General features: G+C 51.8%; 8 protein-coding genes across 8 annotated transcripts; 5 read left to right on the top strand and 3 right to left on the bottom strand.

Moving 5' to 3' along the window:
• Positions 1-2,202: 2,202 nt before the first annotated feature.
• QBC33DRAFT_601560 (uncharacterized protein) lies at positions 2,203-3,755 on the bottom strand (the record flags this gene model as incomplete). The annotated part of the gene is made up of 4 exons (XM_060432113.1): positions 2,203-2,244; positions 2,301-2,655; positions 3,123-3,441; positions 3,722-3,755. The coding sequence occupies 4 exons, from the start codon at positions 3,753-3,755 to the stop codon at positions 2,203-2,205; spliced, it is 750 nt and encodes a 249-aa protein (XP_060278659.1).
• Positions 3,756-4,013: 258 nt separating this feature from the next.
• Positions 4,014-5,220, bottom strand: QBC33DRAFT_551910 (uncharacterized protein). Its single transcript, XM_060429244.1, has 2 exons — positions 4,434-5,220; positions 4,014-4,312 (listed from the first exon to the last, which is right to left on the bottom strand). Exons 1-2 carry the CDS (start codon positions 4,886-4,888, stop codon positions 4,048-4,050), a joined length of 720 nt encoding a protein of 239 aa, XP_060278660.1. The 5' UTR covers positions 4,889-5,220; the 3' UTR covers positions 4,014-4,047.
• A 734-nt stretch (positions 5,221-5,954) lies between these two features.
• Positions 5,955-7,430, top strand: QBC33DRAFT_551912 (uncharacterized protein). Its single transcript, XM_060429245.1, has 3 exons — positions 5,955-6,379; positions 6,433-6,697; positions 6,753-7,430. The coding sequence occupies exons 1-3, from the start codon at positions 6,048-6,050 to the stop codon at positions 7,179-7,181; spliced, it is 1,026 nt and encodes a 341-aa protein (XP_060278661.1). The 5' UTR covers positions 5,955-6,047; the 3' UTR covers positions 7,182-7,430.
• Positions 7,431-7,622: 192 nt separating this feature from the next.
• On the top strand, positions 7,623-8,917 carry QBC33DRAFT_519535 (uncharacterized protein; the record flags this gene model as incomplete). The annotated part of the gene is made up of 5 exons (XM_060426296.1): positions 7,623-7,735; positions 7,906-7,949; positions 8,033-8,274; positions 8,536-8,689; positions 8,772-8,917. The coding sequence occupies 5 exons, from the start codon at positions 7,623-7,625 to the stop codon at positions 8,915-8,917; spliced, it is 699 nt and encodes a 232-aa protein (XP_060278662.1).
• Positions 8,918-9,997: 1,080 nt separating this feature from the next.
• Positions 9,998-11,041, bottom strand: QBC33DRAFT_461377 (uncharacterized protein; the record flags this gene model as incomplete). Its single annotated transcript, XM_060425028.1, has 2 exons — positions 9,998-10,656; positions 10,723-11,041. 2 exons carry the CDS (start codon positions 11,039-11,041, stop codon positions 9,998-10,000), a joined length of 978 nt encoding a protein of 325 aa, XP_060278663.1.
• Positions 11,042-13,457: 2,416 nt separating this feature from the next.
• QBC33DRAFT_519537 (uncharacterized protein) lies at positions 13,458-14,222 on the top strand (the record flags this gene model as incomplete). Its single annotated transcript, XM_060426297.1, has 2 exons — positions 13,458-13,757; positions 13,899-14,222. 2 exons carry the CDS (start codon positions 13,458-13,460, stop codon positions 14,220-14,222), a joined length of 624 nt encoding a protein of 207 aa, XP_060278664.1.
• A 2,687-nt stretch (positions 14,223-16,909) lies between these two features.
• On the top strand, positions 16,910-18,293 carry QBC33DRAFT_481433 (ankyrin repeat-containing domain protein; the record flags this gene model as incomplete). The annotated part of the gene is made up of 2 exons (XM_060425353.1): positions 16,910-17,179; positions 17,253-18,293. Coding segments are annotated over 2 exons (1,311 nt in total), but the record flags the coding sequence as incomplete, so codon positions are not given.
• Positions 18,294-20,759: 2,466 nt separating this feature from the next.
• Positions 20,760-22,421, top strand: QBC33DRAFT_601567 (major facilitator superfamily domain-containing protein; the record flags this gene model as incomplete). The annotated part of the gene is made up of 1 exon (XM_060432114.1): positions 20,760-22,421. The coding sequence occupies one exon, from the start codon at positions 20,760-20,762 to the stop codon at positions 22,419-22,421; it is 1,662 nt and encodes a 553-aa protein (XP_060278666.1).
• Between the last annotated feature and the right edge of the window lie 1,496 nt (positions 22,422-23,917).

Raw genomic sequence — 23,917 nt, forward strand, 5'->3', positions numbered from 1 at the left:
TTAGACTTAGGGTTATCGCTTGTCTGTTTGATGCTCCGTCGGCTACGACAACCTCCTTGTCTTGAATGTTGACAAACCGCCGCGACATAACCCGGAAATCCATGTCTATGACAGGTGATTGGTTATCGGCAAATGTCCGCCAGCTCCTAGGTCGACCAACGTCCAACACAGTGGGCCGAGGAGCTGCTGCGACCCACCATCCCCGTCCGTAAGACGCTAGAGGTATATCAAGACCCTCGTGGAGCGATTGGCAAGCAGCAATGAGTCCTTTCCGGGATCAAAGTAGAGTTTGCACTCAGAAATAGCTCCCGAAAGTGCGGACGGTGCAGTGATATCGTAGCCAATATGTTCAGCTGTCTAGGTAATTAATTACAAGGACTTCAATGTCCACATTATCAGGAGACCCAGAAAGATGAACCTACGTGAAACCGTCAGGCTTCTCGATATCCCTCATGTTGTTGCCGTCGCTACTTGTCTGCTCAATCACTGGCACCAGCCTGATTTGAAAGGCTTGGAGATATCCTCGGGGGGCGGTTGGGTTTAAAATGATGCGCGCCAGTGGCGAAGTCTGGTCGCTGCAGGACAGGGAGGCATTTAACCACGACGTGTACGACATTAGCAACACCTCCAGCTCTCTCGCTGAATTCGGCAGCCGACTAGCCACGCGGCGAGACGACGCCTCACCCAGTTGCGCGACTGCTAGAGTTCGACAGCCCAACAGCTCTGCGCGCAACCAGATCTTATCTCAGATACCGACGGCGTTAGCCTAGGCACCTTCATGCACCTCTCGCGGACCTTCGCCTTCGACGCCCTTGTCCGACATTTCGCAACTCTCCTCCACTCACACCCTGCGTCCATCGACACCCACAAGCCCAAACAAGAGACTCCACAAACCTCAAAGACCAGCGCTCAATCTCTGCCACTGTCACCGCCTAGTTTCACTCTGGGAGCTCAGAAGGATACACAAAGGAAACCTACACGAGAGAGAGTTGGAACTGGAACATACATGGACAATGCAGAGGACTCTGGTCTGTCACAATGTCTATTCTTGGGTATACAGTCGCTGGCGGAGCCTTGGGAAAACATAAATACACCGCTAGGTACTGCCAAGCGCACACGGAGATCAGCGGCGAAGAAAAGACAAGTCCCCTCAAGAGCTTCCAACAGGCCCTTAATTGGACGACACCAAGACAACCGTTCTAGGAGCCCTCAAGACAAGACATCAAGTATCGAAAATGGAGACCGTATCGGGAAATCGAATTTCTAATCGCTCGGGCCTGTCAGAAGATCCCGTCGCCTCGTATTAACTCTACAAGAACATTGCCTCAACGACACCAAGGACACGTTGAAACCCGCGACGGGATCAATCCCATGAACGCCTTTGTGGGGGTGGGGTTGTCTATACAAGAAGGAGGAAGTCGGAGCGGCAAATCCATCAACCCTATAGCATAGAGTCCGGCCAGATTACGGGGTTGTAAGCCGAGAACTCATGGAACGTGGCTCTGGGGGTGTCTTGAATGATGCTCTCGATACTGCCGATACTGCCGATACTGCCGATACTGTCGATACTGTCGATACTGACTGTCGATACGGACTGCCGATACTACTGCCGATATACTGCCGATACTGTCGTTACTGACGCACATGACAACTGGACGATAGATAGTTGGGGGAAGTCAAGCCCCCGTGATAAGACCTCCAGACCCTGTTGAGATCCGGTTCGCGGAACACAGCGTTATTCAGTATTCCCACCAGGCCAGTGCTTAGCTGTATCTTATCTTAGCTCTTACTATACACGTCTCTCCTCCTAGTCTTGCTGCTGTCTCGAGAATGTTGGAGCTATCTAGATCCTTCTGCCATTCCGCCAGAGCATAACAGCAGCCGGCAACTCGCAAAGTAATCGCATAGTACTCCATTTTGAAGACTTCCACAGCAAGTGAGTAAGCCCCAGCCGTGTTCCTGCCGTAAGCTTCCCGGACCAAAGCCGTGGGCTATCATCGGAGGGTCGCCTACCGGAACAGTCACGAGGGTGGTTTGCTAGGACTCGATCTGCTTAGCTCCTCCTTGAGCACGAGTGTCTATGGTGACAGCCACTGGGTTTGAGTAGTCTAGGGCGTCGAAAAGTCTAACTGAACACTTCTGGGTACCGTCAAGACAACTCAACTCCCACTCTTAACAACCCCCATTCCCAAAATGTCTCGCTTAGAAGCAGGCCAGAACCCTTCTTTCGACCAACGGGTAAGCCTCGAAACACAAGCAAGAACCTTATAAACGCCCAAAACAGTTTCTGTCGAACCTACCAAAATGCTAGATAACAAAACCGGCTGCTCAACACCCTCCTCCCTAACCATAACAACAAAGTGGCAAAAGTGACCCATGATAATAATCCCCGGCAAGAACCCAATGCCTCCGCTCGAGCCATTAGGGTCAGCAGTGCTAGCCAGTCTCCGCAGGTGTGCGGCCTGCCACGTCCCCATCTGCAGGACAGCCCTGTCCCAGTTATCGGTGCCCTTCTTGGTTTCGACAGACACGGCGACAGGCAGGTCTACCAGGGGCGAGTAGTTTGTGTGGATGATGGACACGTCTGGGCGCCCGCTGGAGCTGGTCGATGCGGCGGGCTGCTTCAGCGTCGTTGTCGTCAGGTGGGCCGAGGGTCTGGTCGATGTGCATGCAGAAGTCGACCATCTTGGAGAGGGCGTTGCGGGGGCGGTATTCTGGGAAGATGCGTGCGGTGGTGCTTTAAAGGAGAACGGTGTTAGCATGAGCCCCTTACAAAGGGAGATTTTGCAAAAAGGGATCCAAACGTCAGGTTCTTACCAAGACATAAAGTCAACCACCCCACGTTCTCCCTGGGGTTGACATGAAGCAAGAAAGATAGTATTGAGCACCGATGCGTTCCAGGACGCCTCCTCCTCGTGTCGTAGCTCGCAGCGGTTTGCCCGCTCTACGATTCAACGGGCTTTGCGGAGGGTGAGTCGGGGGAGGTAGGCGGAGTCGGAAAATACGAAGGGGAGGAGGAGCTCGTCGACTTCGCCGCTGGGCTCGATGGCGGGCTGGAGTTTCCCGCGATGCTCAGCATCGGGACGAATCAGGCACACAAAATAACATCATGGTGACGTTACGTTAATAATACCTTTAGCTCCGCGGAAATGACACCGACATTATACGTGTAGAACCTTATGTCTTTAACCAGACGATCCAAAGCCCCAGCCAAGGGCCGCTCGAGGAGTTTACCGACGCGGAACCCATCGTCGTGAAGCTTCATGGCCGACAGCTGCTTTGTCGGTGAAGATGTTCCTGACCTTTCGGAGAAGAGGTCGGAGTTGGACGAGGACGCATCGCTGCGGAGCCGAGGCGCGCTGCCGTAAAGTGAGGGAGCGCGGGGTGTTTCGTCATTGTCCGCATCGTCGCCACGGTTGTTATTATTGTTGTTCTCCTTGGCTAGGCGACGCCGTTTGTTAGCTGTCGTTGCGTCAACTTGTGATATGGAGCGGCAAATGGGAGGTGTCGACTGAGAGGGCAATGGTGATAGCGATGACAGATGGCACTTGCGGTGTTGGGAATGTTTAGGAGGTGTCAGCTAGGCTGGAGATGCCGACAAGACTGGCTTGTCAACAGCGTGCTCAATTGAAGAGATCCAGGAGAGGATAGCGACTTGAGAGGGATTCATTAAGTATCATCGGTGGTGCTGAGAGATGCTAGCGATGTGCAAAGAGAGTACACCTATGGTTGTGGTAAACATAAACATGCCGCATTGTGTTTTCTTATGTCTGTGCACGTCTAGAGCCTCGCTGCCAATCAGTGGGGGTTGGTAAGGGGGCTGTACTGTTGCTGGGGCGATGAGATTAGTTATGAAGTAGAATTTATGGCGGGGGGAATTTTACTCTTCTTTTTGTTTCTTTTTGAGTTTAGCAGCTTGGAACTGTGGATACTGTTCCCTTCGATGCCCTGACGATCTCCCGAGCTTTTTTTTTTTTTTGAACTTCTCATTTGTATGGCACGACGGCTAGTTACGCGTGTAAATAAAATATTTCTGCCTAGGTCTAGTTATCGAAAAGCTGCAAGCTGTGAACGCATCTGGGCAACGACAAATGCAACAAGGCTCAACATGTGTTCCCGGGAGTATAGAGAGTACCGGCCAAAGAAGTGTATCTGCAGCATTGATGTCTCCATTATCAAATCATCTGCAGGTACCACAGGAGCATCAGGATTTCTGATGTAAAGAAGATAGTCTTGGTGGCACACGCCGATAAAAAGCCAGGACTCATCCTGTGTCTGGACAATGGTGGGCAAATAGACAGGGAGGTTGGATCTAAGGTCTTGTGTGTTAACTACATCGATTATTTAACTTTGGATGAAGCTATAGGGACAATTGGGGGTTAGGATAAGAGGAAGGAAGGGTGGATAAAAGGTGGAAGAGAGGGACAGGATACCTCTGACATTGTCCAAGGAGCTCCTCTAATCTTGTGTACGCCCACGCCGCCAACTCGGCTGTAACCTGGCGAAGCAATGCGTCCTGAACATCAGAAGAAGTGCGAGTGTAGGCAACTGGCTTGACCTCGTACAGAAAGAGACGCCGGACTTGATTGGGATCCCCATTATTGCTCTCGCCGGCGCGGGATGGTAGGTTGTACATGTACCCGTCGACATGGGCACGATACGATCCGGTGGCCATCTGCCGTTTTGGGCTGGGTCCGAACACAAAGCAAGTCTGCTCCGACACAGAGGCAAAGCTCGGTCGGACTGAGTGAGGGTGGAGCTCCAGGGCGACGCCGTTGAGAAAGTTGATCAGGAAGTTGACAGTGATTGCTTCGGATCGAGTGCGTGGATGGATCCCAGCTGGCTGGGCTTCCTCGTCGTCGTCGTCAAGATGAAGTGACTCGAGCATTTTTAACGAACCCTGTTGTGTTTCCCCCACCTGTCGACGAACTGCCTTGATCTGGTCGCTGGGCGAGGGTGGATCGCCTGGAAACCCATAGAGGAATGGGAATGGGCTGGTCGTGTGATCGAGGTGAGGGGTGCTAGGATCGGCATTCTGGGAGGATGGATTATGACCGAACTTTGGTTGGCGAATTCTCGGCAGTGACTGTGAAGTAGCAATGACTGGAGGCTTGGGGGCAGGAAAATCCCGGATCTGCTGAAAGTCCACCCATGCTGTGCTAAATGCTCCAAGGTGGCTTGTTACGGTCTGACCAGGGCCTAGCTGAATATCAGTGGACGTCTTATCCCCACTCCGCTGCATCCAGTCGATGAGGTTGTGGAGACCTGAGAATGGTGAGGCAGAACCGGACCCAGTTGGCAGTTTCTCTCGGGCACGTCTTGGGGCCTGATTAACCAGAGGAAGTGCCTTGTAGACTGGTGTGCTTGGAGAGTCCGGAGCCCAAGGCTGAACAGGGCTGTCTAGAGACAGTGATAACATTGCAGCGACCTCGTCCAGCACGTCGTTGTGGAGAAGGCCGGCGGTTTGTTGAAGGAAAAATGACAATTCATCTGGTCTATGCTTCAGAAATATGGGGCGGAGGAAAAGCCATGCGTGAACAGGCATCTTTGATGCTGAGAAGAGTTGCTGTCGATCGATGCTGCCTAGCCTAGAGTGGGAAAGGTCGTATCGTCGGATAAGATCATGCCAGTCTTCAATACTTTGTCGAACCGTTTCCATGGTTTTTAGCTGCTGGTACTAGATACCGTCTCTTGACAATCTGCAAGTTTAAGAGTTATGGATGCGTCGTTTTGGTCACAAGACGGAGGGGAAAGTCAGAGAGGTAAGTAGGTATTGATGCCTTATCGGATTCTCGAGCCCAATGCCTGACTAAAGTGGCCTAATCACGTGATAATGTATTCCGTACCCAGCTAGTCGCCTAATATGGCCTAGCGTTAACTTTGGATCCATTTGCACGTGTTCAAGTTGGATCAAAACTTGTTCCGTGGCTAAAGCGCAACTACGTGACGCCAAGAAAACCTAAAACCAACCGCTACCAAAACAACAAACAACAAATAACAAATGTAACAACAAATGTCGGGATAACCCCGCCGCAACATTGCGCGCAATGACAAACATGGATGACACCCCGGCTATTGATAATGGAGAACTACTTCGCCGAATTTTCTTCACGCTGCGAGACATGCACAACAGCCTCCCAAATCTCCAGCCAGACCACGTCCTGCCCAGCACTGAGCACATCGACTTTTGCGTCCAGAAAGACCAACCTAATACCAGCGCTGAGCCCAGTAATTGTCATAATGCCATCCAAGGTCTCCTCTCAGGCTCAATCTTCCTCCAATATCAGGACCACACTGCGCTAGAGTGGGCTCTTAAATTCGAGGGCATCGCGTCCTCTCAACCTGTGCAGCGATTCGCGCCAAGATTTCGCCTACGATAGTACGTTCTCTCCCCTTCGTCTCCCAACAACTTCTAACCTCAAATGGGCATAGCCTTGACCCAAACGACAAAGCAGAGTGGTTTCTATCCCTACCAAGCGACAATAACCGTCGATGGACTGCATTGGCAATGCTAGAACAGCCAGGCTGCGACAGCCAACTGTTCGTTCCAGGCGGCTGTCTTACTGCCGACTTCACGAAATCATCTCCGCCACCAGGGAGATTCTTCTGGAGCGAGTTTGTCTGCGCGATGACTACCATCCAACGACTCCTATATAACGACTACTGGGACGCGATGGCGTCTCATCAGACCATCTCGGTACATGCTCCCCTTCGTTTATAACTGCAGGTGGATTGACAGTTACCCTGTTTAGGTTTTTATCATCACCTTTACCGCAACTACCGCACGGGTCCTTCAAGCAACTGCCACGTCAACGTCAAGCATCTCATTCGCAATTTGCGGCACAATCGACTTGCCCAAGGTACAGACCATCACTGACTTATCGCAAGCCATGGCCCGGCTTATCTCATGGGCTACACCCTGTGGCGACCCAGATTCAGGGGGCGGGAAGAGTGGCAGCAGTGATAGGCTTGACTCGCAGCCGCTTAAGATACCCAAGTCGAGATCAGAGCAGAAGGACGCAAGCCGGAATGACAATGGATCGAGAACAAGTGCTACTCGAATTGCATCCGACTACAGCGAGCACGTTGAGTGGGACGACGGCGCGTCGAAAAAGAGAAGTGTATCAGGACTGACTCAGTCTCCATCTCCAACGTCATCGTCGGGGCTAGAAAGTGGTTAATGTACAAGTCTTGTCGGCTTTGAGAAACTCCTGCACCCTCGTGGACCGCAATTTCACATGCCGTGTGTATGTCTCTGACATAGCGCGATACAGTTGACAATTGTTATCCTGTCCTTTCTTATTATCGTCTAGGTTATCAACTGCTGTTTCAGGTTGGCCTGTCTTGTGTTGACCACGCCTGGCCTTCCCACGCGATCTCTGTTATGGGCTCTCGAGTATTTCTCTCCTCAGCTCGGTCTTCATAGCCACAGCCATTATCTGACATTGTTGCTTCCACGCCGATTCACCGTCGTTGCCGAATGCCGTGTGCCAAATAGAGCACCCTCCCTCTCAACACCTCCCGTTCAACACCAATGATGATGCTGATGGTGGGCGGGGGTGGCTGGTTCTAATTCTCAAACATTCGACCTGCTTCGACGATCCTCAGCAGCTGGCTTCACCATGTCTGTGAATACATCCTTACCGATAGCCATTATCGTCGTCTCATTCACCCACCAACAGCTTCCAAAAACCCTAGAGACTGCAGGAATGTGCATGTTAGGCGTGGACTATAGGTATGAGAAACCGGTCGTTAAGAATTAAACACACTAACCTGCGGCATCCTCGGTGGATCCGTGAGTCAATTCTCGTGTGCGCTCTGATATGTGACATGGATTATGCGGTTTCGTTATCGGTGATATTGAGGATATCAACTAATTGCCGGTGAGCTGCTGAGGACCTTTAGGTGTTGGTTGATTGCTGCTAGCAGGAGGCGCGAAAAGCGGACTGGTATGTCGCAGCGGTGCGCTAGATACTCTGGGATCACTTTGTGAGGTAGGGGTTTTGTTATCTCCAGAACACCGCCTATCTAGAGCTACATTTGCCAAGGCCTGCCTTTAGTAAGACGATACTGACGATACTGATTGCCGATATTGACGATATTGACGATACTGACGATACTGTGGGGACTGTCGATACTGTCGATACTGTCGATACTGTCGATACTGTCGATACTGTCGATACTGTCGATACTGTCGATACTGTCGATACTGTCGATACTGTCGGCACTGTCGACACTACTGACACTGTGGATATTGTCGATACTGTTGATACGGTCGATACTAACAGTCGATACTGATAGTCCTGATGGTACCGCCAATATTAATGATACCCGCCGGTATTGTCGGTACTACCAGTACCGCCGATGCTGCCGGTACTGCCGATACTAAGAGGCCGAGTCAATACAGCTAATACCTCTTCGATAGCCTTGGGAAGGGCGGCCTAGGAAAACCGCGAAGGTGATACAAGCGCCATCCCCAAAACCAAAGCACCTCGTGGGGATGGCCCGGAGGGGGAAGCTAACTAAAAGTCGGAGATTACGGTGCTGACGGCTGAAAGGGCGAAGATGGTGGCGCGGAGCTGGCCGATGATGCCGGCCTTGTTAACAGTGACCGAGGACGTCGTCGAGGAAGAGCCTAAGCTGGATCCGGTGGGCTTGGGAGGGAAGCCCCGGTTCCAGGCCCGGGTTTGTTGCTATATAGGAGTTACCTGCCGCAAACTTGTTCACGGGCCTCGCTTGCTTCTTCGGACTTGGCTTGCTGACATTAACAGCACCTAGCTACCGCTACGCGTGGATCCCAGTCGATGACGGCCGGGTCACTGCGCGGACAAAGGTCGTTATCATCAGCGCGTATGCGAAGTGTTTGGGCCTCGCGGAGCAGATGGTGTGGATATGGCGCGCCTGCGAAAATCTGTGAGCAATCTTAAAAGCCTTGACGATTGATTTGTGGATGTTGATCCAGATGACGCTGGTCGGCGGGCCTAGAACCATGGCGGTCCTGGTGGTGTTAACTGTCAGAACATTGACGAGTTCCGTTTTGGACATGTGAAAACCATCGTCATCCTCAGCACAAAGGCTGGAGGGGACAGAGGAGCCGGGGCATATTCTGGCGCCAATGTATTACTGCGGGTGACAGCAACAACGCCCGTACTAGTCTCTCTGTTCAAGACGCCGATGGAAGGGATAACAGCAGCTAAATGGTCAAGATAGTTGTATTTGACAGTGTCAAGACAGCCAGCGGCGTAAATATATTCAACACCTTGAACGTCTTGGTTGGGAGCCTTGCCGTGCCAGAGATTGTACTACGTAACAAAGACCATGGATATCGCCCTGGCAGCTGACTATAATCTCAGACCATAGGTCTAACGTAGAACCAAGGTTTGGTCCATATCTGCAGCAGAACATTTACTTTACTGTCCTGATCTTCCCCACTGTCTTGCCTAGTGGAAAGAATTCGCCGATGACTTCCCACAAATGGGTTGGCGGCCACAGGGATGGTCTACATTGCCGCCTCTTGAGCATTTCTAGTTGCAAAGGGAAGGTTATCTAATACTAGTCACATACCCAAATCGGAGAGACAAGAATCACTTTTCTAACTCTACTTATCTACTAGTTTCTCTCCTTCCAAAAGATCCTTGTGAAGACACTTCTGTGGCGACTCGCAAAGCCCATACCCATCCGCATCCCCTGACACCTCTAGGCTACATATAGCAGGCGTGTCATCCCCAACTTCTTGGCAACCCCGTGAAGAGGAAACTGTGGTGAAAGGATTATCAAGACCAGGAGGCGAGTCCTGTGCGTAATCCCAACTGCGTTTCCGCCGGCGTCCACGACTCTTCATTTCCTCAATAGATGCATCATTGGCTAGATCGTCCACCCACTCTCCCTCGTCTTCCTCCTCCTCCAGGTCTCTATCATCTTCTGACATGTCAAAACCGTCCCAGTCCGTGCCCCGATTAGCAACCTGGCCAGTTTGCCATTTCCGAGGGCTGACGCTCTAGCTGCGTGTAAAGGCCTCGAACATAGAGCTTCTAGCCCGTATCTGAGACGGACGCAGTCTATTGGTAATTGCCTTCCCAGTCTCCAGGTCGAAAAGGAGCACGGCGTACTCCTGCGTGCCGCTGAAGAATGGGAAGATCTCGTCCGTGAAGATAGACCAGGCAAAACGGGCCAGGAGAAGCTTCACTGAGACGCCGCTGAGTGGATGGAGGATGCGGTTGTGGTAGAGACTGACTAGCTCGACTGAGCCATGAGGGGGAAGGACATGCGTGACGAGGTGGGGAGGTGTATCGTCGTCTGGCTTTTTGGGAGCGAAGGTGAACCGCCGCTGGTCAAAAAGGTGGTGGATATCTTTGCGTAGAAGTAGAAGATTGTTCTCGTCGTTGATTGGGAAAGCGTCATAGGCAAGGCAACAGTATCTCTTTATGTCGTTCGGGTTGAACCAGTGGCCAGCTGCGAGTGGCACAAGATGCGCAGCTTCGGTTGCATCAACGTACCCGCTCATTCGACATGTCTTGTTTCGAAACATGGCAGCTGGCTTATGTTTCAATATTGGAGGCGCTGCGAAGTGAGGTATGGTCAAGTCGGACCAAAGATGAGGAATCTCGTCGTGTGGAAATCGCCAGTGGTCGAAGGAGGGAATGACGGGATATTTTTCTAAGATAGGTTCGTGCAGGTTTTCTCGGAAAACAATCAGAGGAAAAGTGAGAGCATAGAGCCTACCATTGGGTTCATAACCTTTAAGACGGAAATAAAATACCCGGCCGCGCAGGACCCCATTGGCAGGACGGGAAACATGCGAGACTGCGTGACTGTTGACCTTCACAGCGAAGGATATATCGCGCCATGTATTTCCAGTGACAATGCAGCATGCCAGCAATGCGATATCGTAGTCAACACCGTCATCGCCATCAACGGCGCTGAGGCACAGCAGGTCTGGCGCAGAATCTGGGTAGGCGGGGTGCCGGAACTTGATACGAGGAACGTCTGTCGCGATCGCGGCTGACGATGTTGGCGGGGCACACGGCGGAAGAATAACCATGAGGGCGTGCAAGATACAATTGTGGGAACAAATAGTAAATGTGTGGATGATTTGCTGGGAAAGGGGCTGGTAATAATGTCGATAACCAAGACGACGGCGAGGGGTGTTGTTTGTTTTGACATCCGCAAACTTAAGCGCCCCTCACCCCTTAAATTGTTTCTGTCACGTGTTTAGCTGCTCTCCCCCAGGTTGCCATTCATATAGCAAGTTCTCCCTCTTTTGGTCCCTTCAGCTTCCTTCGGCTCACGCCTTCCTATCTATAGAAAAGTGTGCCATACATTGGACTGTCAAAAAGCGAAATAAAATCTTTGACACGTCCATGGTATGTTAGCTTGACTAGGGTCCTTTCCAGCAGGCGTTGGATTCGGCATTCTGAATGTCCATGCTCGGTCCTTGATATGATCGTATCCTACGGAGTGGCGTAGCTCGCGATGTTCCTAGCCGCGCTCTCCGGCAGGGCCGGGCTGATAAGCGTGCCACGGCGGCCAGTCTAATGATGAGATCATCGCTGCGCTGGCCGATATTCTCCAGCGTCATGTAGCAGGCTCCCTGGATGGCTATTAGTCCGGCATCGGTGCGCAACTTCATCCCGCCATTCGGCCGCTGATTTGGATTCGTCTGAGGAAAGGTTTGTCAATGCTATACAGAGTGACGGGCTGCAGTATGCTGCCGTAGCAGTCAAGCATTGAGCCATATAGGCTGCGCTCTGGATGACATCCAAGCGCACAACCTTGACTCTGTCCGTTAGTATCGGCAGTATACGCAGTACCGTCGACTATCATAGGTATCGCGGTACCATTAGTACCGTCAGTATTGACAGTCAGTATCGGCAGTCAGTATAGGCAGTACTGCAGTAACGACAGTACCGGCAAGTATCATCATACTACCAAGACTGTCAGTATCGACAATCAGTATCAACAATCAGTATCGGCAATCAGCATTGATAGTCCGTATTGATAGTCAGTATCGTCAGTACTAGCAGTTAGTATCGGCAGTTAGTATCGGCAGCTAGTATGGTCAATCAGTATTGTTAGTATTGACAGTCAGTATCGTCAGTATTGTCAGAGGATTCTCAGTATCGGCAGGATTCTTAGTGCCAGCAGTGCCAACTCTATTCTCAGTACCAACCGTACCGGCAGGATTCTCACTATCGGCGGTACCATCAAAACCCTCAGTACCGACAGTCAGTATCGTCAGTATCGTCAGTATCGTCAGTATCGTCAGTTAGTATCGACAGTCAGTATCGACAGTCAGTATCGACAGTTCCGACAGTATCGTCTTATTCAAGGTAGGCCTTAGCTTTTTGGATATGTGCTCCTTGACGAAATAAGTCTTTAAGGTCCTCCTCATACTGATGGTACGCCTCCATCTTGGTCTCGACTATCTTAGCAGCATCTTCGGACCGAAACCTAGATAATAACTCTTTCTCCCTAAACAAGAGACGAGGCGTAAACCTGGGACAGATATGTTGGGTAACGCGGGTCTCTATAGCACTTGTGGACCGAATATTTCGCCCGAACCAGACGCCGCCTGACTTCCAAGTCTCGCGCATGATTTGCGTTAACGAGAGGCTGTGCTCCATTACAACCTTGCGCTCTTCATCTTCAAAAATATCCATAAACTCTTCTTGAACCTTCTCAAACTCAGCAAGTTTCTTTCCTTCCATCTCGTCGATAGAGCATCCTATCAGCCAGTATGGCACTGCCAGGTTCTCAACTAGTAAGGCGCATACCCTCTCTAGGTTCACAAGTCTAGTGTAACGGGCTAGGGCCTGTTTGGGTCCAATCTGGCAGCTGGCGGCTTTCTAGCAGCTGCCAGATAACTCAAACCCACGCACTTGCGAAGCTAACAGTAGCGCAGTGCATGCACCTACGCACGCACTTCTTCCCTTCGTTTGGCAGAGTTTTCCTTCCCCCTTTTCTCTTCCTTTTCTCTTAGTCAAAGTAGACAGTAGTCTAGGCTACAATTCGATTTACCTTGCGACTTGTCAAGCCTCTCGCATCTAGTGATATTCCAGTCATTGTCGACAAAGATGTTGCTAGCATGAAGGTCGGTAAGTTAGATAAAGTAAGGTCCATTCCATTGATCCTGTCAGATGTAATGATACGCACGGGCACAGAGTAGCACCTTGGCAGCCATCTCGGCATGACGATCTTTCTTGTCGAAGATGGCGTTGGGTGACTAAGGAAGCGTTGGTCATAGAAGCAAAAGAGGTCGTTAACGAAAGGCTCAGTAGATAGATACATGTCGTTCCTCTGCATAGTCCTTGGCATGCCGTCGTTTTCGAGAAGCATGGTAGTGCAATTAAGTGGCCGGTTTGTCAGCGTGATGGTACCGTCGTCGTGAAGCAGAACAAAGCAATCCGCAGCTAGGGAACGCAGGCCGGGGAGAGTATCAGTCGAGCATACTGAAAGACATGGCCTACTTCCCTCTCCGGCCCAGCACCAACCCTTCGGCGGCTTCTGTGCCACTGTCAACAATGACGACGACGACGACTACCACGACCCCCGCAAGGAACAAATCGAGAAGCCGGAGCCCGACGAAGCGGGCTAAGAACCCTGCAGATCTCCAGCTCTCTGCGCTTCCGGTACAATATGTGACGAGCCAGGACATCAGCAAAATGCCTGATGATGTGCAGTCGCTCATCGACAACGTGTATGGCATCGTCTCCGTAGCGGGGTCATCCCGGATCATCCCAAGCGCGGTGAAGGAGCATGTCATAGCTATAGACCGAAGTCTCCTAGGTTTCAACTTCCAACATCACCGAACAGGACGACAGGCTACGCGACAAGGAGACGCTTTTTCGGGAGATGCACGATATCATCGCCATCCACCAATGGACGTTTGCATACACTAGGAACAAATGTCCGAGGCCGTGTGGAACGAGCAAGTCCACAGCCGCCTGCTCGAAGTCGGGCTCCAGCCTTTCCCTTCGCAGCTGGACTATTACAACATCACGGCCGCCGACATCCACCCGGACTTCCTGTCGCGGGATGCGACGCAAACAACCTCGTTGCAAGGCAAGCGCGTGAACTACGCTATCGTTCTCGACAACGAGGCGACTCGCCAGCATTGCGTCGAGCTCCTCCGCGAGAAAACATTAAGCATATGCTCCTCCATCAACCACACAGAGCAGTCGTCGCTCCACTTCCGGCAGCTGGCAGTCAGCATCGAGACCTAGACGCCAGACGGAGAGGAGGGGGATGCGAAGATTCAGCTTTTGATATGGGTTGCTGAGCACGCCATGCGACTACATACCTTGCTTGCCGCTAGCCAAGCAGCCGGGGATGAAGAGAGTGGTGGTGGGATGGCTGAGTTGACTACGCTGGATATCCTCTTGCCTGTGGTGTTTGTGTCTGGGCTGTCCTGGGACTTGTTTCTTGCCTGGGATTGCGGTTCGCATATCCAAATCATTTATTTCTTGCTCATTGGTGATTCCCGGACGCTTTTGGGTTGCTATAAGATCGTCGAGTTTGTGCGGGCAATGGAACGATGGTCTCTTGGCACGCTTAAGCCTTGGCTTTGGAGGGAGGTTTTTGGTATTGTGGATGAAGAAGTATAAGATCATTATGGTTTTGGTTTCCAAGCTATACTAGTATTGACTATTGCCTATCTAAGAAAATCCTAGACGGTGACTGTGTTAACTGCTTCCAGCCTTGTCAACTGTAGGCTTTTAGGCAATGTAAAGCTCTGATCAACCAGACCATGGACTTATTGCCTAGCCATCAAACTGCATTGTCCTGCCCCGAGAATGGCCTGTGGGACAGTTGTGTTCCCGCTGTAGAGAATCAGCCGACCCACCTGTCGTCAAGAGAATGAGGAGAGTTATAGCCACGTGCGGCAGGAGTATGGGAAGGTATACGGTGCTCTGGAACCACTCTGCTTCAAGCTGGCCCCCCACACATGGGGTCCCGAGTGGGGGGCCAACGGCCTGCGGCGAACACCCAGCATCGTCGACCTTGCGGTTGGGGGGCCTAGTATTAGGATCGCCATGACTTGAGGGTAGAGTGCACGCTTGCTTGACCATCCTCTCCGGCTGCCTTTGACACTACGCGTTTGATTGCTCTACTCTGATAACATGCCCGGAGGGATGCACAACAGGTTGTGATAGACGGGTGAGGAGCACTAGACGTTAAATGCAAACTACGTAGTGACAAATTGAGGTGCTAAGAATCTCAACGAGGGACCTAGTATGAATATCGACCTAAATTAAATTGTATCAGCTTCTTTCCGGTTGAGACCTTCGTTGTGTCGCACACTTGAAGGTTATGAAAAGGTGCTGAGAACCTGCTTGGAGATTTCGAAACTGACTATACTATTGCCTGCCTACCTTGCAAGTCGATTGATTTTAACGCTAGGATGATTTCTCGAAGACTTTAACAAAGACCTAAGCATTCTGATCAGGCTGAGTCGCATGGTACTACTCTTCTACCAATTGGACCCTTGCATCGTATCTGATACTTCATATGTTAAGGAGTTTAGGTTGGAGACCTTACACTACTAATTACTACTAAGATAGTCAATTTCCCAACACCAAATCGGTTATCTGAAGATTCTGAGAGGACTTGAGCAATCAGAGCAAACCGAGTCGCTTGGTATTACTATTTTCCCGGTATAGTCCCTGCGTCGCACTGCACACTTGATGCTTTCCAGTGCCGGCTTTGGTTGCAGAACCCCTGAGGATTACCACACCAGCATGCTATAAAACGGAAATGAATGTTACTTGGAAGATGCCCTAGAGCAGTAGACTAGGGACATTGAATGGCGTTTCTGAAAGTCAACTGGTTAAGTCGTAATTGCCGAGTGTGTCTCATGCTAAGCCCCCCCCCCTAAAATTTAAACAAATACATAAGGCGCACGACCACACAAGCGTCCTCACATAAAAAGGGTACTCGGAGATTGAATTTGAGCAGTAGATAGAGACGGTTCAGTGGAATTTTCAAAATTTTAGTGGTTAAGTTGTAATTGCAGAGTGTGTCTCCTGTTTACCATATCTCTCCCCCTTGCTTTCTCCCCTCGGGACATTACCATACCAGCATCCCCAAGGACACAATGGGTACTCGGAGGATGCTCTGGAAAAGCAGAAAAAGACTGTCCCATGGTGTTTCCAAAAGTCTATTAGTTAATTCGTGATTGCAACGTGTGTCTCATGCCCCCCCCTTTTTGCCTGCCTGGGCAACTCGATCATATCGCTACATTAGATGCATTTTCCAAAGATGCCAACACAGACTTCGAGTATTTCCATTGATTTGACATGATTGCTGCTATTTTTATTTCGGTAACAACCTTACAGGCAAGGGAGAAGCTAGTGAGATGTGTCTCCAAGGACCATACGGTTGCCAATCAAAGCATATGCTGTAACAGAATATTCTGACAGGGTCATGGATAGTCGAAAGCGGTAAGATGCGTCTGTAAGAACCGGGACGAGAAGGAGGCCAGAAGACCCAGAGGTTCCCCTGTTGACGAACCTGGTGAAACAAACGGTTGGTTTGCCTTACTTGACCAGGCCAGCTGAACGTTCCTTGCCCCGCAGGGCAGGACCGTACTCATTACTAAGGGCCTTCCAATAGGGGACCGCGTTTGCGTTGATTACTCCAAGCCACTTTATGTCGGGGTCTCAGCCACCAGGCTTTCCCGGACCCCGAACGTGGGGTGCCGGAGATTCTATTAGCCCGGGCCTTCCTTCCTTCGGGGCGTAACACCCCCACGCGAGCACGTGCTCGCATGCACCGTTGAAATCGGGCAGCCATGGACGGCCCGATTGAAATTTCCCCTCTTTTCCTCTTTAGCTTCCAAGTAAACTGAGCTGTATTTGGTCTCAAGTGGTTAAACCAAGCCCCTTCCATGCCTTTCACAGGCGCAGCAAGCATGGACTACCTGAGCCAGCTGCCTAACGAGCTGTTGTTGGGCATCGGGCGACATCTCGATTCTGGTTGGGATATCAGTTCCCTCAGTCGCTTAAATCGGCATTTCCACTGGTTGTTTTTCGACTATCTGTTTGGCTTCTGCTTCAAGCAACGGTCGTCTGCGAGATATCTTTGCAACGAAGACTATCTTCTCCGCCTATTTTCTCATGCTTTGCGGCATGACTCGGCCAACATCATTCAGTGGCTCATGTTCAGAACCGACGAGCTGAATGTTAGGGGGTATGTAAGTCGTCTGTTAGCTTTACGTCGGCTGATTCGGTCCCTATAGATATATTCCAACGAAGTATACATCCTGGATGGACAGTATCTTGCTCAGCGGCGTTACCTTCCTCCACTTTGCTCTGTTGGCGGACGCCCCTCAAGTCGCAGCACATTTGATGAAGCATGGAGCCAATATGGACCAAAGTCTGGGAGACTACCCAGACCTCACGCCCCTCTGTTTGACTATTAGTCAATCCCAGACAAGCAGCCAAAGAGACCTTGACTCCGCTCTCCGTATTGCGTCCAGCTACGCTCTGCCAAGAACAACGCGCTTTCTGTTAGCCAGGGGGGCCGATGCCAATGCGATGAATTATGGCATTGCTGCCCTCCATGCTGCATTGGTGCGAAGACTGCCGTGGCAAATGTTCGAGAGAGTGAGCCAGTACTACATACCCCACACCAAGATGTCCAGGTTCCTGCAACATGGAGCTGAGGATACCGAGGTGATTTGGTGGTCGATGATCATGCAAACAGTCTCAGAGCTGCTGAAATTTGGGGCACAAGTTCAGCTTCGAACTACCACATCAAGAATCCATAAGTGTAGCCATAGATGCTGGCGCTCTCTGGACTGTGATCATCGCGGCCAGACAGCTCTTCACATGGCGTGTGCTAGTGGCATCAAGGAAGTGGTGTTTCTTTTGTTTAAGAGTGGAGCCGATCCTTCACTTCCCAACGACGATGGATACACTCCGCTTTACTACGCCTTGGTTCAGGAACACGGAGACATCGCGCAGGCCCTCCTAGACCGGACTTCCTACATTACGAATCCCATCGTTTTCTTGCCTCACCAAACAACAGCTCTTCACGTTGCTTGTCGATATGCCTTCCCACGGATGGTGGATGCCTTGCTGAAAGGAGGGGCAGACACTAATGTCTTAGACATAAACGGAAGAACGCCACTCATCGAGGTTCTAGGACAGACCCAGCTGGGGCGTGAGAAGGATGTCATTACAACCCTGAGGCACCTTGACAAGTTCGAGGCAGATCCAAACATCACATCAAATGCCCCGTCGCCTTGGCAGCTTGCAGAGAGACACCCATTCAAGCAAGTTCGAGAAATGTTTACGTGGACTGAGGATCAGGTCATACACATGGCGGCGAGCTGCTATATATCATCCAGCGTCCAAGTGGAGGAAACCTTGGAGAACAGATTCCGGCACAATCCGAAAGCGGGAACGAAACTGGGTTCTGCTAAGTAACGCGTTATTCCAACACCAGAGAAGCAAACAGGGCCAGTACTAATGTTTTATGCCAGCAGACATTGTTCAAGCCACTTTAACTTTGACGGCGGCCCTACTCTCGGCATACCCACTTCCAAACCCACAACCAGCAGTAGTGTCTGGACTCCTGAAAAGGCGCAACACCTCGCAAAAAGCTTGGCCGCCAGCTCGCCACGTGTTGCACATACGGCTCCACCACCCTTTCCTCCCCTGAAATCACACGAGACAACCCGCGATCGGAGTCGTACCACGAACTCAGATTGGTTGCAAGCCGGACAATCGGAATCGGAGCGGCCTTCATCGAAGACAGCTTCTCCCAATCAAGCACCACCTTTCTGCCAGGTGTTGTCGCCCGTCAACAGCTCGGTTGATCCAGCAGCTTCGAACTTCTGGGCTGCACTCCCCAAGCAAACCGAGGAAGTATCAAGGACAGACAACGCGAAGACGGAGGAGTCGAGAAAGAGCAGTGCTCATGGAAGGAGGAAATGGAAGCACCTGCAGCTATGATTGTCGGCAAGGCTTACGTTCAAGGTTAAGGGGGTTGGGGAGTTTCACAGTTGAGATTGTATGTACTTTATTCACTCCCTACGCCTTCACTTTAATGGATCACACCGCCGGCGTTTCCTTTCCTTACGTTATTGAAAAGAGCTCATGACAGCGAGACGCATTGGGCTGATCAGGAGGACCTGATCAGTCACGTGTGCTAAAGAGGTCAAGATAGTGGTGGGAAAATTGTCCATTGGGGTGGGGAATGTACCATTCTCTCTCAAAGAGGGGAACAGTTGAGTTGCCAGAGGATGATCCAATGTAACAGCCATTGTAGGCAAGATGCTAATGGTTATCAATAATTTACAGGTGCTGAGTAAGACGTTGGTGCTGCCCACTCTGTAGCATAGACAAACCTGGTTTAGGACGTAAATCTAAATGGACCTCTCTTTTCAGCTAGCAGCTAATGCCCGCTCAACCAGGTCCCCGGATTTCAGCTGGGTCCATTAAGGGGTATCGCCAACTCCTCGGTAACTCAGGTGGGGGAGGAGGGGAGGACGGGAGGAGGGGAGAGCGGGAGAGGGGAAGGAGGGGAAGGTGGAAGGACAGGAGAGGGGAAGGAGGGGAAGGAGAGAAAGGGGGAGGAGCGGAAGAGGGGAAGGAGAGAAGGAGGGGGGAGTGGGGCAAACAGAGCCTCTGCAGAGGACAGGGAGGGTGACTAAGGCCTAATTAAGTACTGCATGATCTAGACATACTTGAGTAATCCCACGATGACGCTAAAGCTTCTCCGCCTTGGGCAATCCCCGCTTTCGTTTTTGGTCGAGGCTCTGAAACTCAACTGCTACAAGTACAATCACTTTGGCCGTTCCTGCACTGAATTATAAGGGCCATGACACTGCACAGGTCTTGGTAATGGCAGCTTACGTGATAGAGTATGTATTGTAGTAGCAGAAAGTCCCAGATGCAGATGTGAAGGCTGCTTACATACCCCTCAAAATCGTATGCAGAAGCGCAATCAAGCCTACACAAGGTTGTTAGAGGACGGCCGCCACCAGTCCGACGAGGATATTAGGTCACAGAACCGAACCGTCGGCCCAGCGAGTGAGCTTGGGAGGTCCGAAAGTGCTGGCTGCGGTCTCCCTAGCTGACTCGGCTCCACGGACGGAAGGTAATTATGGCAAGAGAGCTGGTCACGGGGATGCCGCTGTTGCAGATCCCCTCGCCGACGTCTGCCTCGCACCCGTAGGCGGCGGCGGTGTCAATTGATGTGTCGGTAGCCCGGGTCGCAGGCCATGCAAGACGGCGCGAGCGCGGCGGCCAGCATCGTCGGCGGCGGCTTCGAAGATGCCTGAACTGCCGATCTCCCGACAAATCGAACCAAACCCCACACACCCATCCCTAATAAGTGGCCCCAGCTTGCTTAGCGCCGCACTCTCGGCCCACTTCCCCGCAGTCTTGTCCTATCTTGCGTTGGCCTAGTGAATCTCCCCACATCTAGTTCCACTGAAACCCCGCACTAGCGTCTTCAGTAGTCCCAGGATCAGACTAGCACATGTAATCCCTGTAAGATAATCCCAGACAGGGCAGCACTAGATGTGGGGGAGCCTCTGCCCGGCAGTTGTTGAGAAGCACTGCAGTGAAACAGGGGCAATGTTTGGTTCTATAGAAAACAACCCATTATCTCCATCTCATTCGATTGATTACCTCGCTTTTTGTGCACAGGCTCCTGTTTGCCAGAGACTCGCTCCCTCCCTCCTCAACCTTCTCCTGACCGTCCTCACCGTCGGTCCCGACCTCACCTTTACTAGGCTTACAATCGCAATCATGGGGTTTCTCGGCATTCTCGAAGACAAGAAACTCCCGCATGTCCCGGGAACAGTCATCCTCAACGAAGAGGCTGCGAAATCCGAGAATCTCACTTCCGGCCTGAAGCATGGCACTGGAAAGGATGCGCATATCGTCCTGGCGCCGCAGCCGAGCGACGACCCGAACGACCCACTGAACTGGTCCCAGACCAAGAAATTCATCAACATCTTCATCATCGGGCTCGGCGCGATCCTCAACGCGGCAACCATGGGCCCATTGCTGAATGCTGGCATGTTTGACATCTCTCAGGAGTTCAACGTCCCCATCGGCAACATCACCTTGATATCGGGCTACCAGCTCCTCGTCGTCGCATGCTCAGGCCCCATCGTCTCTGCCTGCTCGCGGAAATGGGGCAAGCGTCCTTGCTTCATCATCTCGACAGCGTTTGCCATCCTTGGTACCATCGTCGGCTCTGCATTGCCTACCTATAATGGTCTTCTCGCCTCCCGCATCATTCAAGGAGGCTCCACTAGCGCCTACGAGTCTCTCATCGTCGCTGCTGTCGGAGACTTGTACTTTGTTCATCAGCGTGGTATCTACATGTCGGGGATTCAGTTCATTCTTGGCGGGGTTTCCAACTTCACGTCGATTATCTGCGGCGTGATCACTACAAATCTGGGATGGAGATACCTGTTCCACATCCTCATCGCTTTCGTTGGGGCACAGTTCATCCTCCTCATCCTCTTCTGCCCCGAGACCAGCTATATCCGAGACCGGCGATACAACACCGATGAAATAGCCAATGACAACCTCGAAGATCTGGCTGCCGGAGAAAAGGGAAACAAACAGGGATCGCAAATCGAAGAGGCAGGGAACACGACAGACACCACCACCACCAACAGGCCCATCCCAGCTCCCAAGACCTTCGTGCAGCAGATGGCCATCTTCACAGGTACCTATTCGGACGAAAACATGCTGCAGCTCATCCTCGCCCCGTTCGCAGTCTGCACCAACCTGGCTGTCCTCTGGGTTGTCATCGTCTCGGGAACCATCACAGCCGCATACATTGTGCAGGCGTACGTGCTGGCCCAGATCTTCTCCCTGCCGCCCTACAACCTCCAGGCCGCGGGCATCGGCTACCTCTCTCTGGGCCCCTTCATCGGCAGCGTCATCGCCTCCATTCTCCTCGGCTTTGTCCTGGATCCCACCATCCGGTGGGCGACGACCCGGAACAAGGGCGTCTACGAGCCCGAGTACCGCCTGCTCCCCATGGTCGGGTCACTTCTCGCCGGCGCCGCGCTCATGGCCTTTGGCGTCATGTGCGAGAGGGGGATCAGCTACTACGCCACGGCGACGGTGCACGGCATCGTCTTGTTCGGGGTCATCTTTGCGACCATTTCCACGGCGGCGTATGCGCTGGACGCGTATCGGGACATGAGTAGCGAGATCTTCATCGCGGGCATGATGTTCAAGAACATCCTGTTCTACGCCTTCAGCTACTTCACCAACGACTGGACGGCGCGTGCTGGGTCGGCCGAGGTCTTCTATGTCTTTGGGGGGGTGAGCCTTTTCTTGACTCTCACTACGCCTGTTGTTTTCATATTCGGCAAGCGGTACCGCAGCATGTGGCACCGTCACAACCTGCTGGAGAAGTTCAATATCAGGACACATGCTGAATAGCTACACTATGTATATGCTGAGATTTAATAATTAATTAATTCCGAGCGCATTGCTATTTTTAAACTCACATAACCTGGTTAATTACTCCACATCTTGGCGTCTCCTCGAATATGTGGGGGAAACGAAACAAGAATCCTTCCCCACATGCAGCAAAAAATGGGAGGTGTGGCTGGACAGCCACTTCTCCCAAGACAGTGAATGGCTCTGACCGTGGGCGAAGTCGGGAACAGCTTCATAGTAATTACATCCCAACGACCAAAGGACCCACTACATAGGAAAACAGCTCTACCGATCCCTGGAAGTCATAAGAGATCATCCTCTTTATACCGCATGACAGCCCACAGCCCACCGGCAATTACCGTTGAATCCCAGCACTATCTCGAGAGTACCAAGTGATCGCGGCAATGGTCACCGACCCGACATAATCACGAATAGTCAGTCGCTCGACAGCATCTCGACCAGATTCGGATCCAGAAAGTGCATTTTCCAGGCGACTCGACGACCAGCAAAGCGCTGGCGGCAAGTTTCCGGGAGCGCCTGGGCTAAGCTTGCTCAATGTGTGTGTGCTCTTCGCCAATCCATCTCCCCCAGCGGATGCTTGCCTTTAGGGAACAGCACCTATCCCGCCGCTTGTCGGTGCCCGCGGATGGGTCTGGCCTGTGCGCCCGGGGCTCTTTTGCTATTCCGGATCGGGATGACTATGTCGGCTGGTGTGTTGACCAGGCGCACGGTGACGGCCTAGCAGGTTATGGGCAGTTTCTATGTCAGCTTTATTTGTGTCTATTTGTGGAGAAGATCATGGGACTGATGCTTATTAGCGCCCGCCATGCTAACCATGGAGATGATGCAGAACCTGGCTTTCAGAGTCTCGGGGCATAGCTTAAGCTGATTGATGCTACAGGACACGAAATCCACGTGGGGCCAGAGGAGAGGTGCCAGGAAGTTGTTCTGGGCTTCCTTGGGAAGGATTGAGAAATAGTAGTTAATGAATAAGAGGCTTAACCCCTTGATAGCATCGCCGGCGTTGCTATTCGAGAGCATGCCAATACTCTTCTGCATCGTCTGTGCTGGGACAAGAGTTGCATTGTTAGGATGGCATTGGTCGTGGCGCAAGTGTTGATCATGGTGGAGAGCTATTCCGATAGTGTCAAAACACACCCCGCAGAGCCGCGCACTATGGAGGGAGGCGGAGGGGAGGAGGCCTGATCGCGTGACGGCCGGGGATTCCCATTGCCATTCAAAAGAATCTGCAATTTTAGTCGCGGGTGGTGTTGTCTACTCTGGTGTCTAGCTACTGCGTGGCGCTTTGGTGTCGGCATTCTCGCCTGACGTGGCGTCTCTCGTATCTGACCTGGTGATATAGCAGTGCTGGTGCTTGTGCCGGGATTTCGTCGGGACCCCCACTGGGAATTACCATACCAGCATGCTCTAAACAAGAAACGGAAGTTACTCGGAAGATGCCCTAGGGTAGTAGATTAGGGACACCGAATGGGATT

This window comes from Phialemonium atrogriseum, assembly GCF_030411735.1.
Source record: "Phialemonium atrogriseum strain 8032-3 unplaced genomic scaffold QBC33scaffold_41, whole genome shotgun sequence".
Taxonomy (NCBI): Eukaryota; Fungi; Ascomycota; class Sordariomycetes; order Cephalothecales; family Cephalothecaceae; genus Phialemonium; species Phialemonium atrogriseum.

Bases quoted from the DNA above. Each gene is read 5' to 3' on its own strand.
- QBC33DRAFT_551910 (XM_060429244.1), bottom strand. From the start codon at position 4,888: ATGCTCGAGTCACTTCATCTTGACGACGACGACGAGGAAGCCCAGCCA. The intron at 4,313-4,433 runs GTATCCTGTCCC...ACAAGACCTTAG, and splicing joins CTCCTTGGACAATGTCAGAG to ATCCAACCTCCCTGTCTATT.
- QBC33DRAFT_551912 (XM_060429245.1), top strand. From the start codon at position 6,048: ATGACAAACATGGATGACACCCCGGCTATTGATAATGGAGAACTACTT. The intron at 6,380-6,432 runs GTACGTTCTCTC...AAATGGGCATAG, and splicing joins CCAAGATTTCGCCTACGATA to CCTTGACCCAAACGACAAAG. The intron at 6,698-6,752 runs GTACATGCTCCC...TACCCTGTTTAG, and splicing joins CGTCTCATCAGACCATCTCG to GTTTTTATCATCACCTTTAC.